This window comes from Marmota flaviventris, chromosome 12 (genome assembly GCF_047511675.1).
Source record: "Marmota flaviventris isolate mMarFla1 chromosome 12, mMarFla1.hap1, whole genome shotgun sequence".
Taxonomy (NCBI): domain Eukaryota; kingdom Metazoa; phylum Chordata; class Mammalia; order Rodentia; family Sciuridae; genus Marmota; species Marmota flaviventris.
Window position 1 is genome coordinate 59,210,720 of NC_092509.1, and position 15,232 is coordinate 59,225,951.

The following is a 15,232-nucleotide window of genomic DNA, read 5'->3' on the forward strand; positions in this document are numbered from 1 at the left end:
AGATTAGAAAACTGAAAAAGCAGAGGGATATTTGGAGATGTTCAATTAATATATTAGACATATCACTGACATCACATTTTCCATTCTTTTAGATGTGTGATTGTTACTTTTAGAAGAATTAACATTAGTTCATGTTTGAAATGGAATAGAAACATTTGGAGATGAAAAGTAAATAGATGTAGGTCCAACGTAAACATCCAGAGAAAAATTCAGTTTTGATAACACCATATTGAATTTTGTCCTCCACGTTTATGTATTTCAACTTAAAAAAATTGTATTAATGTATTATAGTTATACAAAATAGCAGGTTCATTTTGACATATTTATAACCACATATAACTTAGTTTGTTCCAATTCAATCCCTTGTTCTTCCCCTTTCCCCTCCCCTAGATCCCCTTCCTCTGCTCTGTCTTCTATGTATTTATCATTTTATTAATTTGTGTATTATAGTTATGTAAAAGTTAAATTCATTGCAACTGTTATTCATACCTGCACATACTATAATTTTATTCTACAGTTTCTTTCCTTTCCCATCCTTACCCCTTTCCTCAGTCCCCTTCCTCTGTGTTCCACTGTTCTCCCAGTTTCATGAGTTTTTTTGATTTTTAAAATCCTTACTTCTCTCCACTTTCTGCATAGGGGAGAAAACTTTTGGGTCTTTGCCTTTTGCGTCTGGCTTATTTTCCTTAGCAAGATGTGCTGTACCAGTTCTACCCATTCACCTGCAAATTATATATTTCATTCTTCTTTATTGCTGAGTAAATACCATAATTTCTTCATCTATTCATCTGTTGACAGGCTCCTAGACTTGTTCCATAACTTGGCTATTGTGAAATGTGCTGTTATAAACATTGGTCTGCATGTATCCCTATTATGAGGAATTTTTTTTTTTTTTTAAAGAGAGAGAGAGAGAGAGAGAGAGAGAGAGAGAGAGAGAATTTTAATATTTATTTTTTAGTTTTCGGCAAACACAGCATCTTTATTTGTATGTGGTGTTGAGGATCGAACCCTGGCCACACGCATGCCAGGCGAGAGCGCTACCGCTTGAGCCACATCCCCAGCCCTGCATGTATCCCTATAGAATGCTGATTATAGTTCTTTTGGATAAATACCAAGAAATGCGATAACTGGGTCACATGGTAGTTCCATTCCTAGTATTTTAAGAAGACTCCATACTGATTCCCAAAGCGGTTTTACTAATTTGCAGACTCACCAACAATGAATGAGAGTACAATTTTCCCACATCCTCCCCAAGTTTCCCTCAGAATAATAGGTATGAATGACTTATTTGGACCTACCATATCCTATTTCCTCAGTGATTTTCAAATTAAATAACATGCATTTTTACTCAATATTTTTAGCAGAATATAATATTTTTCAGTAAGTGGGGAGCAATATCCTCCGATGTTTTTCTCTGTACAATATTTTCTCTGTACAATATTTAAGAATTATTTTAATCATAAATTACAGTGGCTTGACTTTTGACCCAAATGTAAGTATAAACACATCTAGTAAAAAACTGTTGCTATATATGTTTTCCAGCTTTTAAGATGCCTGTGCAGAGGTAGGCAAGGTGGCACACACCAGTGCCTGGGGAGACTGAGGCAGGAGGATTGCAAGTTCAGAATGCCTCAAGAGAAACGAGGCGCTAAGCAACTAGTGAGACCCTGTCTCTAAATAAAATACAAAGTAGGGCTAGGGACGTGGCTCAGTGATTGAGTGCCCCTGAGTTCCATCCTCAGGATCCCAAAAAAGAAAAAAGATGCCTATACAGAATTGATTTTTCTGTTTAAAAAAAAAAAACTAATAAGAATTGGACACAAAATAAAAAGGAGGAGGCAAGTCATCCCAGATTGTACTATGGCCAAATGATGTATATTGACATTTAGTGCAGACATTGCAAACCTCTCTATGCAGTAGGGTTGATAAGTGATAGAGTGAATGAAAAAGGGGGAATAAACGTAATACATTATTTAAAGAAAGTTAATTTTATTTGAGAATTAAAAGAACAAATTGAAAGAGATTAACTTCTTATAATGTTTCTTTGTTATAAAAGGTTTTCTTTCCTAACATTGCTCTGAGAGTTAAAAGGAAAAAAAGATTAGAAAACTGAGAAAGCAGAGGAAGTCATTATTATTATTATTATTATTATTATTGTTACAGATGGACACAATATCTTTATTTTGTTTATTTATTTTTTTTATGTGGTGCTGAAGATCGAACCCAGCACCACACATGTGTGAGGCAAGCGCTCTGCCACTGAGCCACAACCCCAGCCCAAGTTATTATTTTTTAAGTACAGATTTCATTTTAGAAAAATCAAGTTAACAAGGTAATTAACATTCTTATCTTCCCTTCCACCACTGCACAGTTTTTGTTGCGTGTATATATGTCTGTGGCCAGTTTTATAACACTTACATTATGTCCAGCAGTCATAATCTTAGCTTAATATTTAAATAAATCTAGTACTCACAACAGCAATTTCACAAGTTTTTTCTATTTAATTTGATTCATCTTTTTATCTGTATTTCCTTATTAACTTTATTCTCTTATTCTGTTTATTAAGTATATTCTACTTTATTCCTTGAATTCTTTCCATGATTAAATATATCTGTCTGTTGTCTTTATATCTGGATAACAGGTTAGCTGGAAATAATTTTTGATTGGTCACAGTTTTCCCTATTGTCTTTGTAAATATTGCAGTGTAATTTTTTTTTTTTTTTTTTAATTCTGAATGTGTCTATAAAGATGTTTGAGGCCTGTCCGTTGATCTCACTCACCTGGTGCCATGTTCCAGGAATACAGAGCACCATGAGAAATGGTGTAACTTTGTAATTCCTCCTGATTCTGCTGAAATCCCTTGATTAGTGTGTCTGAGGACTTTCTTTAACATTCTCTAAGGATATCCTCTCCACAGGCTACTTCTCTTAATATTTGAGTATCAGTGGACATCATAAGATTTTGTCACCTTACCTTTCCTCAGTGCTCCTTCCTGGCAATGTAGGCTTGATTATGAGCCACCCCAAAAGTTTCTCTTTCCATTCCCCTCCACTTTCAACATTTGCAACATGCAGGTTTTCTCCTTTCTTTATTTGGTTGCTTTGAGTAGATTTTTAAACTTTTAACTTTTTAAAATAGATTCTTTGGATGATAACAAAGGAAGATCATGATCCAACTTTCACAGGCCATCATAACTTAAAACTGCATTGGGTAATATTCATAACTGTCTCCAAAAGGAGGGAGGAACAGATGAGAAAAGAAGGCTGATGGGGCTTTGTGGGTTAAAAAGCTCCCACTAATGAAGGACGGGGTGGAAGACAAGATGGTTCAACCAAAAACTGAAATTCAGCATACCAGAACTAAGGCAATATCAGAGAATAACAAAAGGGACTCAGATGGAAATTGTTTAAAGTTTTTAATTAATGGGACATTGGATTACTGTAGAGTTGAGGGAGAACATGAAGGCAGGTAAATTCTCTGCATGAGCATTACCCAAGTGATGATGTCTAACAGGAAGTTGGATTCATGGCTGGGAGTTCAGAAGAGTCCTCTGGTTGAGTTATAGCTTTGTCTGTCATCGTCATATTACTGGTGAAAGCTGTGAAAACGTATTGCTTAGCTCACTGTTTGTCAAGACAGTTTTACCGCCACCCCACTCCACATTTTTTAATTGTCTGTGAGATGTTTGTCTCTAGGAAAGGGAGTGTTGCTGCTGTCAAATATCCTACAGCAAACAGGAAAACCAAACACACTACCCAAAGATTTATCTAACACAAAATGCCAATATCCCAAGGCTAACAAAGCTTGCTTTATTCGTATATACTTGTTATCTGTACCAAGCATTTTCCTTCCATTTCCTTGGCTCCATCATTAAGAACTTCAGTAATGAGATTTTGTTCATTTTGGTTAGTATGTATTTAGATACATGTGTATATAAGTAAGTCTATACACACACTCTCCTAGTTTCTTCATATGAATTTCCTATAGTCATGGTGACAAATGAAAATAACACACTTGCATGTGGGATATCACCAACAAAAGGAAATGAATAGAGTGCTGTCCGTTTCTAGATGAGAGGCTTACAAATTTGTTTGGAGCCTTACAAATTTGGATCCAAAAGAATGATCACCTCATCATTTCAGATACTGGTTCATTCCCATATGATACCCACAACTTGGAGCAACTTTACACTTTCTTTTTCTAGAATTTCATCACCATTCCAAAAATTATGAACCCTCATACTAAGGTTTGAATGTTTCTACATATTTGCTTCAAGAATAAAATGATAAAGGAAATAATGTAATTCAATATTTACCTAAAATTAGTACTCTTTTTTTTAAAAATTTGTGTCTTTGGTTGTAGATGGACAGCATGCCTTTATTTTATTTGTTTATTTTTATGTGGTGCTGAGAATCGAACTCATGTGCTGAGAATCGAACTGAGTGCCTCACATGTGCTCTTCCACTGAGCTACAGCCTCAGCCCCCAGCACTCTTTTACTTAGTCAACAAGTACTCACTAAAAATTAATTCTATCCTTGGGATTCTGTGGGTACTATTGAGCAGACCAAGAAACGTAAGACCCAGTCTTTAGCAGTAAGGAGCTTGCCTTCAGATATATGAATGTTTATGAAACAACAGACATATTAATCCACTCCTGAGGAGGGGAAAAAAAGGAAAGTAAGTACCTTAGCAATTCCAATTCTATCATAGAAGTATAAAGAAAAAAGAAGGGCTGGGGATGTGGCTCAAGCGGTAGCGTGCTCTCCTGGCATGTGTGCGGCCCGGGTTCAATCCTCAGCACCACATACAAAAAAGATGTTGTGTCTGCCGAAAACTAAAAAAATAAATATTAAAATTCCCGCTCTCAAAAAACAAAAATGAAGAAAATACACTGAAATATTAATTGTGCTTGCTGTGGAGGTGGGATTATAGAATTTTTTGGCTATGTTAGTGTAGTCCAGCCAATGAGCCCCAGGAATACAGTTAAGCAGGTGAGGCCTGTTGTTAGGGAGAATGCACTCCAAGATAACTGGGGAAGGGGGCATTTAAGTAAGAGGGTGTAAGAAAGGACTAAGTGTTTGGGGTTTATGTTAGATTTGGGAAAGGTTTATTATGGAGCCTTGCTCTCAATTGTTGTTAGAAAGCAGCTGTCATTCTGTGGGTTGGTATCCTCTTAAATTACCTAGAAGGGAGAAAGACCTGTGATTGTTAAAGAAACAGCAGTTCTTTCTGTTGCTTAGGTTGGGGGATTGTTTGGTCATTTCTCTCTTGGACAGTGTTCATGCTCTATCCGTGCTCGGACATTACAGAGTAGCCTTTTTGTCTTAATCCATCACAGTCACATAGTGTCCTTGTCTGAAATCTGCGTTCTAAGAGATTATTTTTGTTTAGCAGCAGCTTCCCTGTAAGGAATGCCACAGCTTTCCTGTGAGGGCCCAGCCAGCCTAGAGCACCATCAGGGTCCACCTAATTATCTCAGGCCACATGCTACATGTTAGGGTCTCCTTTTCTTTTTCTCACCTGCTTTACATTTGTAGATTTTTCTATCTTGACCCTGTATTGTATATTCTGTCTGTTTGCAAGAAGAATCATCTGGTATAAATGTGGAGGTTAGAGAGGAGCTGAGAATTAGATGGAAAAGGCCTATAGCCTCTGAGCACAGAGTTATGAATATGGAAGGAAGGAAAAATCCAAAAGAGACATTTTTATAGAAAAACAATTTGACTTTGAAAGCAACTTTTATAGCATTGTGGCTTAGGCCCTTCTCAGTCTCAGCATATATGTGTGCTAAACATAGGCTGGGTTCGGGGAGTTTATTCTCTTTTACTTTAGAGTGTATTTTTACTTACTTCCTGGGTGTGCCCTGTTCTCAGCCTTGGAACCTTGCTGAACAGACCTGCTCAGGAGGAGCAGAAGCCTCATCCAGCCATCCTTTTTGCCCTGCTGGCCCCCATCTTCCTAGTGCCTCTAAGGAGAATGGCTCCACATTCCCATCTTCCCTCCTCCCTCCAGAATTCATGATTGAGTTTATTTAAAGAATATGTTGACTTAGCAGCTCAGGAGGCTGAGGCTGAGGCAGGAGAATCGCGAGTTCAAGCCAGACTCAGCAATGGTGAGGTGCTAAGCAACTCAGTGAGTCCTTGTCTCTAAATAAAATACAAAAAAGGGCTGGGGATGTGCCTTAGTGGTTGAATGCCCCTCAGTCCTAAAAAAGAATGTGATGATAGCTAAAAGCAGGGCACAAGTAGAGGAAGGAAGATATCTCATCCAGAGGGATAATTCATATGTGGACAGAGGTCCACATATATTCTCGGTATATCAACAGAAAGTGATACAGATTGGTTTTTCATGGACTGAACATATAGCTTAGTTAACACACTAGCCTTGTATGTGCAAGGCTGCAGGTTTGATCACCAGCATCACAAAATAAATAAATGTGTGTATGTGCATGTTTGTGTGTGAGAGTGAGAGAAAAAGCAATATCATTTTTAAAAACATCTTTCAGTGCTTAATCTGTTTTAAAGTTCCTGACTTTTGACTTTAATTCTCTAGATTGTCTTATATAGTTTTTTCTCTATTAATATCTGAGAGAGTGGACTAAAATTGTGTAGTCTTAAAAATATGAAATGATTTGTGGATTGGATCAACTTCTTGGTATCTTTTAGAATCTGAGTTTCTTTAGGAAGGACAAGGATGACATTCTAGTCTTTGTAGATATTTTCTGGTGATGATTTTCGGTTTTTTTCCACATAAGATTTGTATTGGACATACAGTAAAGGGAAGTTTGAACATATTTTTAAATGGAAAGTGTTAAAAAGTAAAGACTATTCATAAAAATAAGAATCACTTGTTTCTTCCATATTGAAATTAAAGAATTATAAAATTTTTATGTATTTCACCATAGCTTCATAGATTCCACTAGAGAAGTGAATTATGTGGGTTATTTTAATTCTTAAAGAAGACCATATACATATGCAATTTTACCTCAAGTGTAAAATAATATATGTTCAAGGTAGTTCAATTTTCATTTCTCCCTAATTCACAGTCATTTTTTTGGCCATGATGATTTTTTTTTTTTTAAAGAGAAAGAGAGAGAGAATTTTTAATATTTATTTTTAAATTTTCGGTGGACACAACATCTTTGTTTGTATGTGGTGCTGAGGATCGAAGAAGCAATCAAAAGACTACCAACCAAGAAAAGCCCAGGACCGGATGGGTATACAGCAGAGTTTTACAAAACCTTTAAAGAAGAATTAATACCAATACTTTTCAAGTTATTTCAGGAAATAGAAAAAGAGGGAGCTCTTCCAAATTCATTCTATGAGGCCAACATCACCCTGATTCCGAAACCAGACAAAGACACCTCAAAGAAAGAAAACTACAGACCAATATCTCTAATGAACCTAGATGCAAAAATCCTCAGTAAAATTCTGGCGAATCGGATACAAAAACACATCAAAAAAATTGTGCACCATGATCAAGTAGGATTCATCCCTGGGATGCAAGGCTGGTTCAATATACGGAAATCAATAAATGTTATTCACCACATCAATAGACTTAAAGATAAGAACCATATGATCATCTCGATAGATGCAGAAAAAGCATTTGACAAAGTACAGCATCCCTTTATGTTCAAAACATTAGAAAAACTAGGGATAACAGGAACTTACCTCAACATTGTAAAAGCTATCTATGCTAAGCCTCAGGCTAGCATCATTCTGAATGGAGAAAAATTGAAGGCATTTCCTCTAAAATCTGGAACAAGACAGGGATGCCCTCTATCACCACTTCTATTCAATATTGTTCTCGAAACACTGGCCAGAGCAATTAGACAGACGAAAGAAATTAAAGGCATAAAAATAGGAAAAGAAGAACTTAAATTATCACTATTTGCAGAAGACATGATTCTATACCTAGAAGACCCAAAACGGTCTACAAAAAAACTACTAGAACTAATAAATGAATTCAGCAAAGTGGCAGGATATAAAATCAACACGCATAAATCAAAGGCATTTCTGTATATCAGCGACAAAACTTCTGAAACGGAAATGAGGAAAAACACCCCATTCACAATATCCTCAAAAAAAAAATAAAATACTTGGGAATCAACCTAACGAAACAGGTGAAAGATTTATACAATAAAAACTAAGAACCCTAAAGAGAGAAATAGAAGAAGATCTTAGAAGATGGAAAAATGTACCCTGTTCATGGATAGGCAGAACTAACATCATCAAAATGGCGATATTACCAAAAGTTCTCTATAGGTTTAATGCAATGCCAATCAAAATCCCAACGGCATTTCTTGTAGAAGTAGATAAAGCAATCATGAAATTCATATGGAAAAATAAAAGACCCAGAATAGCAAAAGCAACTCTAAGCAGGAAGTGTGAATCAGGCGGTATAGCGATACCTTTATTTTTATTTGTTTATTTTTATGTGGTGCTAGGGATTGAACCTAGGGTCTCATGCATATGAGGCAAGTGCTCATACCACTGAGCTACAACCCCAGCCCCTAAAACTTACTCTTATTTCAGAAAACCACAAAGGTTATTTAATGTCTACAAATACTTTGAGAGAAAGCATATAGGCTTTAAAGTCATGATAAAAATATCACTAAAAAGCCGTATTCACAAAATGATGTATTTTTTTAAACATACTTCTGCTAGGTAGTGGCATTCTTTTATAGTTACAACTACTCCGAAAGTTGAGGGAGGAAAATTCCTTGAGCTAAGGAGTTGAAGGCCAGCCTTTGGGGAGACCCTGTCTCAATGAACAGAAAAAACTCCATCATCTCAAAACTAAAACATGTATTAACATTTCACCTAAATGTTATCTATTAAATTCTTATGACTGGTGTAATAGTTTCTTATTAAAAACCTGATGTAATATTAACTAGCATTTATTAAGTATTTATTCTTCTTTTGGTATTGTTTTTACTTTAATCTATGAATATGCTTACACTTTGTACCCTTTGAAGTGTTTGAATACTTAAATATTTTACTGATAGGCAAACTATAGCCAAAAAAATAGGATACAAAATTGTGTTTTATGTGTATGTTCAAAGGCTGAAGAAAATGCAGAATTACTATTATTATGTTATGAAGATGTGACCTGTTAATTTTTTCTTCTTCAGTTTTTTAGTCTGCTATGTAAATAAAATTAATCACTGATTCTAGATTCTCTGTAACTAAGAGTAGATTTGTGTAACCAAATTAAAAATAATAAAAGTAGTATTATATCTTTAATTACTTTTTGTACATGTGATTCCATAACACATCGCTTTATTCAGAATTATAGAAAGTATTAGTGGAAAGTAACTAATTCTTTTTCTCTAAATTGTGGTACAATATACATAAAATTTACTGTTTTCTAATATGTGGTTCTGTGGCATTGAACACATCCATGTTGTTGTGCAACCATCACTACCATCCATGGACCATCTCATCCTCCCAAACTGAAACTGGACTCCCCATGGCAGTTCATGGCAACCACCATTCTACTTTGTTTTTCTGAATTTGCCTACTCTAAATAGCTCATATAAGTCATTAGAAAACATGATTCATCAGCCCCTTTTTCTAATAATGGGAAAATAATGTTAGTTCGGAAACTTTTGGAGGTATACTGTGTAGACCACATCTCATGGTCCTAGAAAAAGGCAGTTGATTACTTTGTGAGGATATTTTTTTAAAGGTTAATTTGCTAAGAATTAGAAAGCTTGTGTTTGTTTAAATAGATAATAGTTGGTTTTCTAAAAAGTTCATAAACCATCTCATTTAGTTATTATGACTCATTGTCTATTGAGCTTTCTTTCATAAAAAGAGTTTACTTAAAAGAGACCCTAATTATTGAAAGCTTATAGCTGTTCTCAATATACAGATGGTAGAAAATTCCTTCTCTGAGTTCTCATGGAGAGCTCACAAACATGTGATGACTATGTCTTCAACAGAATCCCTGAAGTAAACACAGAATCCTTTCAGATTGAGCCAGAATGAACCAGATCATTCTCTTATGTAAGCTATGAGGATGTGACAGTTCATTTAGATGTTGAGAAGAATAAGTGAATTGTGCTCAGGTAATCCTTGGTGAATTTATTTCTTTTGATTGGCCTTTTGATTAAACAAGGCAGTAGATAGTTTGAGGGAAATATCTCCAACAGCACATGGCATATACATTAGAAGAACCATGTGCTATGTGATAGTCTAGGAAAGGCTGAGAGGTTCTTTGAACATTAAATCCTTCATAATAGCTCATGTCTTCCTTGATAGCACCCACCCTTCACCCCATACCTCCTCCAGTGGTGGCTAGAGATGCTCAATGAGGTGTGTTCTAGCAAGACCTTTCTAGCGCAGTAACTGTTGGGAAAGTCCCAGTTCTTCTCCATTGCAGTTCCCCTGTGATATGTTCACCATCACTATTTAAACCATTTCCCCCCTCCCTTCCCATGTGTAGCATGAAATAAGATGATCAAAACATTTGAAAAATAATAGAGATTAAGGAACTTCCCAAGGATGCATTCAGTTGCAAATCTGAACCTTGTAACTCAGGTTTCTGATGCCTGGTCCAATGCTATCTCTGTGGTTTTGATCTTCTCTATTGAGGCACAATGGAAATATGGAAAAGTGGACATATCATTAAGTGTATAGCTCCACGAATTGTTACAAAGAAAGCCTTCATATCAAGAAAGAATATTGCCCTTCGTGTTCATGGAGGGAGACATTAGAATGGTAGTTGACAGGGGCCAGAGCAGGAGGGATGGTGAACTAATGTCTAATGGAGGCAAAGTTTCGTTTTGGGAAGACATGAAAAAGTTCTGGAAATGGAGAATGTTGATTGCCCACCATTGTAGATATACAAGAAGCTTCATGTTTTATCAGATCACAGCAACTACCAGAGCTATGGATTTTGCAAGTCATGAACAGGCCCTGCTCAGAAACCCTGAGAGGCCTGTGTGTGAGTGGGCAGAGTGACTGGTGAATGCACAAGGTGATGCCTCCACACCTGGCCTCCTGGCTCTGATAGAATCAGAGCCACGTTGGGAGCATCTGCAGGGCTGATATTTCATACTTCACACTAAAATAACCTTAATGGCATGTTTTATGCACTTAAATGTATTCTTGATTCTTCTCACAATAGTTATTTCACAAGTTGATATATGCTACAAAGGAAAGAATGTGTACAATATAGATGTTAGTTATGAATCAGAACAATGAGCCAACACTGAGGAGCATACTATCTAGCTGCCATACATTATAAATCATTTAAAATTGTGTTTGTTTACTTTGTCATGTAACCTACAAAAATATTTTTGAATATGTACTATTGTGTACATGGTACTTTGCTAAGTGTTAATGCTGAGATATTCTGATCCTTGTCATTTCTAGCATCTCTTGATATGAGCTGAATGGGAATTGGTTCCAAAGTCAGGGTTGTTTTCCATACAGGATCAAGAGAGAACATATTGTGCACAGAGGCCTTGGGGCTTTCCGTGGAGAGCAGGTGGGTTAGTGATCATTCCCACCTGCCTGGGTTCAGTATTATTCTCCCATTACAGCCAGCCTCAGACCGGAAGTCAGCACTTCTCCAGTGACTGGAAGTGGAAGTACTGCTTCACCTGTGAAATGGGTGTTTAATCAGGGGATGGAAGTGTTGCTTTACCTGTGGAGAGGTTGAGTTGCTGGGTTTTGTTGTTCTTGTTTGGGAGGTGGTTTTCCTAGGAGTGCATATGAACTCTTGAAACTTCATAAGCATAAATGGCTTTCCTCTAGCTTTCCCACATTTGGAGTCTGCTCCTTACCTTCATTTCTCAGAATTGAAACTTGTGGCACACTGGTTTGGGAGTAAAATTGGTTTGGGAGTTGATTCTCTTCATTGAGTTCAGCAGCTACTCCTCTTCCATAAGAGCCTGTGATGTGGATGCATAAGGGTCTTTAAAGCCCCAATGAAAGCTCATGTTTCTGTCTTCTTCAGAATGGCACCAAACCTCCCCTGGATGCAGATGTAAATTTGGAAGCAATTGCTGGTGATCTTCGCTGTGATTGCTATACGTAAGTATTTAAATCTCAAGTCAGTAGACTCTGTGGGGCTCAATTTCTTCACCTGCAGAAGGAGGGGAATGATGCCCATCTCCCAGTTATTGGGAAGGTTAATGAGATGTCCTATGAAGCTTCTAATGTAGGGTCTGGCTGGTCCTTGCTTCTTCTTCATAGAATTTCTGGGAATGGGGAATCAGGTCATATGTTGCCTTTTGGCAAGTTTCAGTGCCAACCATATTGCTGTCCGTCACACATTGTGCTTTAAGACTATTTGAGCAGATATTATACTCATGACTGATTGCCAAATTATCCAGGTGCCTTTGGAAGTGACTAATATACAAGTGCCACATTCTTCATGCTGCAGAACCACAGAAAGCATTTTGTCAGCTTACCTCTTCATAGCTACATAGCCTGCCATACCATCAGAAAATCATGACATTTCTGCCTCAGCTTTCGTATGCTTATGGTTTTGGTAATTTTGAGGTTTTTCTTTTCATTTTCTTTTGGTACCAGTGATTGAACCCAGAGGGTCTAGCAGTGAGTCACATCCCTATCTCTTTTTTGTTTTATTTTGAGACAGGATCTTGCTAAGTTGCCTGGGGCCTCACTAAGTTGCTAAGTCTGGCTTTGAACTTCTGATCCATCTGCCTCAGCCTCCTGAGCTGCTGATGTTGCTAGTGTGCACCACTGTGCCCAGCCTGATCTTCATATGTTTAAAGTAAATTTGTTAACTTTCCCAATTGGGGACACAGGGAAGGAAATGGCACACATGTTTTAACAGAGACATTGCCCCCACCTGTTAGCCCGTTGATTGTCCCTGATATGCTTGGTTTTAGGACATATCTCTAAGGCATGGCCAAAATGTGGGGTTTTCCCAGCCATGTAAGGCAGGCTGTGTCTTCATCTTCGAAGATTTCTGGGATCTGTTATTCAGCAGTGTAAATTTATGTCTAATAGCATATCCACTGGTAGTGATTATTGTGCCCAGTTGTTCTAGTTCTAATTGTGGAATTTCATGTAATCTTCTCTTATTCAGATATTTCTACTTGAGATTATGCTGATGATTTTGGGGAGTGTGGTCAGGATACACAGTTTAATCTCCAGTCTTTTCATGTATGGTTATCTAGGACAGGGAATCTCAGTGATTCTGCCAACCCAGTGATCCTAAGAGACATAATACATGGTGGCCAGCAATCATGTCTCATAGAGTGAAAGACAATGATTCACAGTGAAGGGAAATGGTAAGAGTCTCAGGCAGGGGTTGTGTGGGGTTATAAATGGTCTCCCTCCACTGAGGTAGGATGCATCTCACCGTCTAATTACAATCATACCTATAATGTTGTTTTAGTACATGATGTTGCTTCTTTGAGAGGAGAAAAGATTTAAACAAGTAGTGAATGATAAACACAGTTTTCATGGCAGAATTTACCCCAGAAAGTTCTTGTGGATTACATCAAATAGGATATCGGGTTATAAAGAGGCTGGTTTTCATGAGTTAACATTTTGGATTTTAGTGGTACTATCATCACTTTTTCTTTTTTCTATTTTTTAAAATATTTTTTAAATTTATTTTTTAGTTGTACACAATACCTTTATTTTGTTTGTTTGTTTTTATGTGGTGCTGAGGATTGAACCCAGGACCTCGCACGTGGTAGGCAAGCGCTGTACCGCTGAGTCACAACCCCAGCCCCCTAGCATCACTTTTTCTTTGTTACTTATTTATTTGCTTACTTATCTATTAATTTATTTATTTATTTTAGTTTTGTTTTTTGTTTTTTGATACTGGAGATTAAACGTAGGGCTGCATAACTACTGAGTTTTTTGGTTTTTTTTTAATTTACAATCCTCCTGCTTCAGCCTCTTGAGCTTCTTTGATTACAGGCATGTGCCACCACACCTGGTATTATAATATTTATCACTTTTTGAAAGAGACTTTACTATTGTTGCCTCCAGTTATCTGTTTGCATCAGTTGACCAATGTAGATTTAACATTAGAGGACAAGAATGTATACCCCAGGATATATATTATTCTCAAATAATGTTAAAACCTCACACTTAGCCAAGCAACACATTGTATATGGTTAGTAATTTAACCTCTGGTGGTCTTTAGGTTCATGTGTTCTGTGTATCATATAATAAATAAAGATTGTGTCTGGAAATGAGGTTTTAAATTATGAAATTTATGCTTTTTCTCAAAGATTCTTTATAAATTATTTTAATGCTATAATGGGCCATGGACCATGGTATATGCCTGTCATCCCAGTGACTCAGGAATCTGATGCAGGACAATTGTAAGTTTCAGACCAGCCTTGGCAATTTAGTGAAATTCTGTCTCAAAAAGGACTGAGGATGTAGCTCTGTGATAAAGTGCCTCTGAGTTCAATGTTCAGTACCAAAACAAAACACAAAGAAAGGAAGCTTTGAATGTGGTAAAATCCTAACACCAATGCTTTTTATCCTGTAAATGTGCTAAGTAAGCATATTATTCCACGGAATAATCACATAAATGAGGTATTGTTATGATGTTTTCACTCAGCTTGACATTGAATCACGTGAAAGACTAGGCTTTGTGTTTCCCCCTTTTCAACTTGGAATCATGGATTTTTTTTTCTTTTTTCTTTCTTTATTTTTTTGCACTACTAGGGATTGAACCCTGAGGTTGCTCTACCATTGAGCTGTATCTAGAGTCCTTTTTATTTTATTTTATTTTTTAAAGAGAAAGAGAATTTTTTAAATATTTATTTTTAGTTTTCGGCGGACACGACATCTTTGTTTGTATGTGGTGCTGAGGATCGAACCCGGGCCGCACGCATGCCAAGCAAGCGCGCTACCTCTTGAGCCACATCCCCAGCCCCTTTATTTTTTATTGTTGAGATAGGGTTTGGTTAAGTTATTCAAGCTGGCCTTCAATTTGGGATCCTTCTGTCTTTGCTTTCCAAGTAGTTGGGATTATAGGGTTGCACTACTATTCCTGGCTCATAATTGACTTTTTATATAAGCTTACTTTAGATATTATATAATATATGAGTTTATAAGGGCTAGTTACATAGCCCTTATAAGTAAAAGTACTATGGTAAATATATGTGAATTTCTTCTGACAAGGTCTTTTATATTAATATTTGCTTGTGGCTCTTAGGAATGTTTATTTCTCATTGGATTGCGTACTCCATACAGTTATAAAAACAGTGTCTTTCCTAAT

The 15,232-nt window shown here is 36.7% G+C and overlaps 1 protein-coding gene across 6 annotated transcripts in view; it reads left to right on the forward strand.

Annotated features, from left to right (window-relative positions):
• Window positions 1-15,232, forward strand: part of Nvl (nuclear VCP like) — a 136,439-nt gene that overhangs the window by 97,456 nt on the left and 23,751 nt on the right. For all 6 annotated transcript variants that reach the window (XM_071600028.1, XM_071600027.1, XM_071600029.1 and 3 more), the window contains one exon: window positions 11,969-12,045. In XM_071600028.1, coding sequence (XP_071456129.1) covers window positions 11,969-12,045 — 77 coding nt within the window. The remainder of the gene's footprint in view (window positions 1-11,968; window positions 12,046-15,232) is intronic.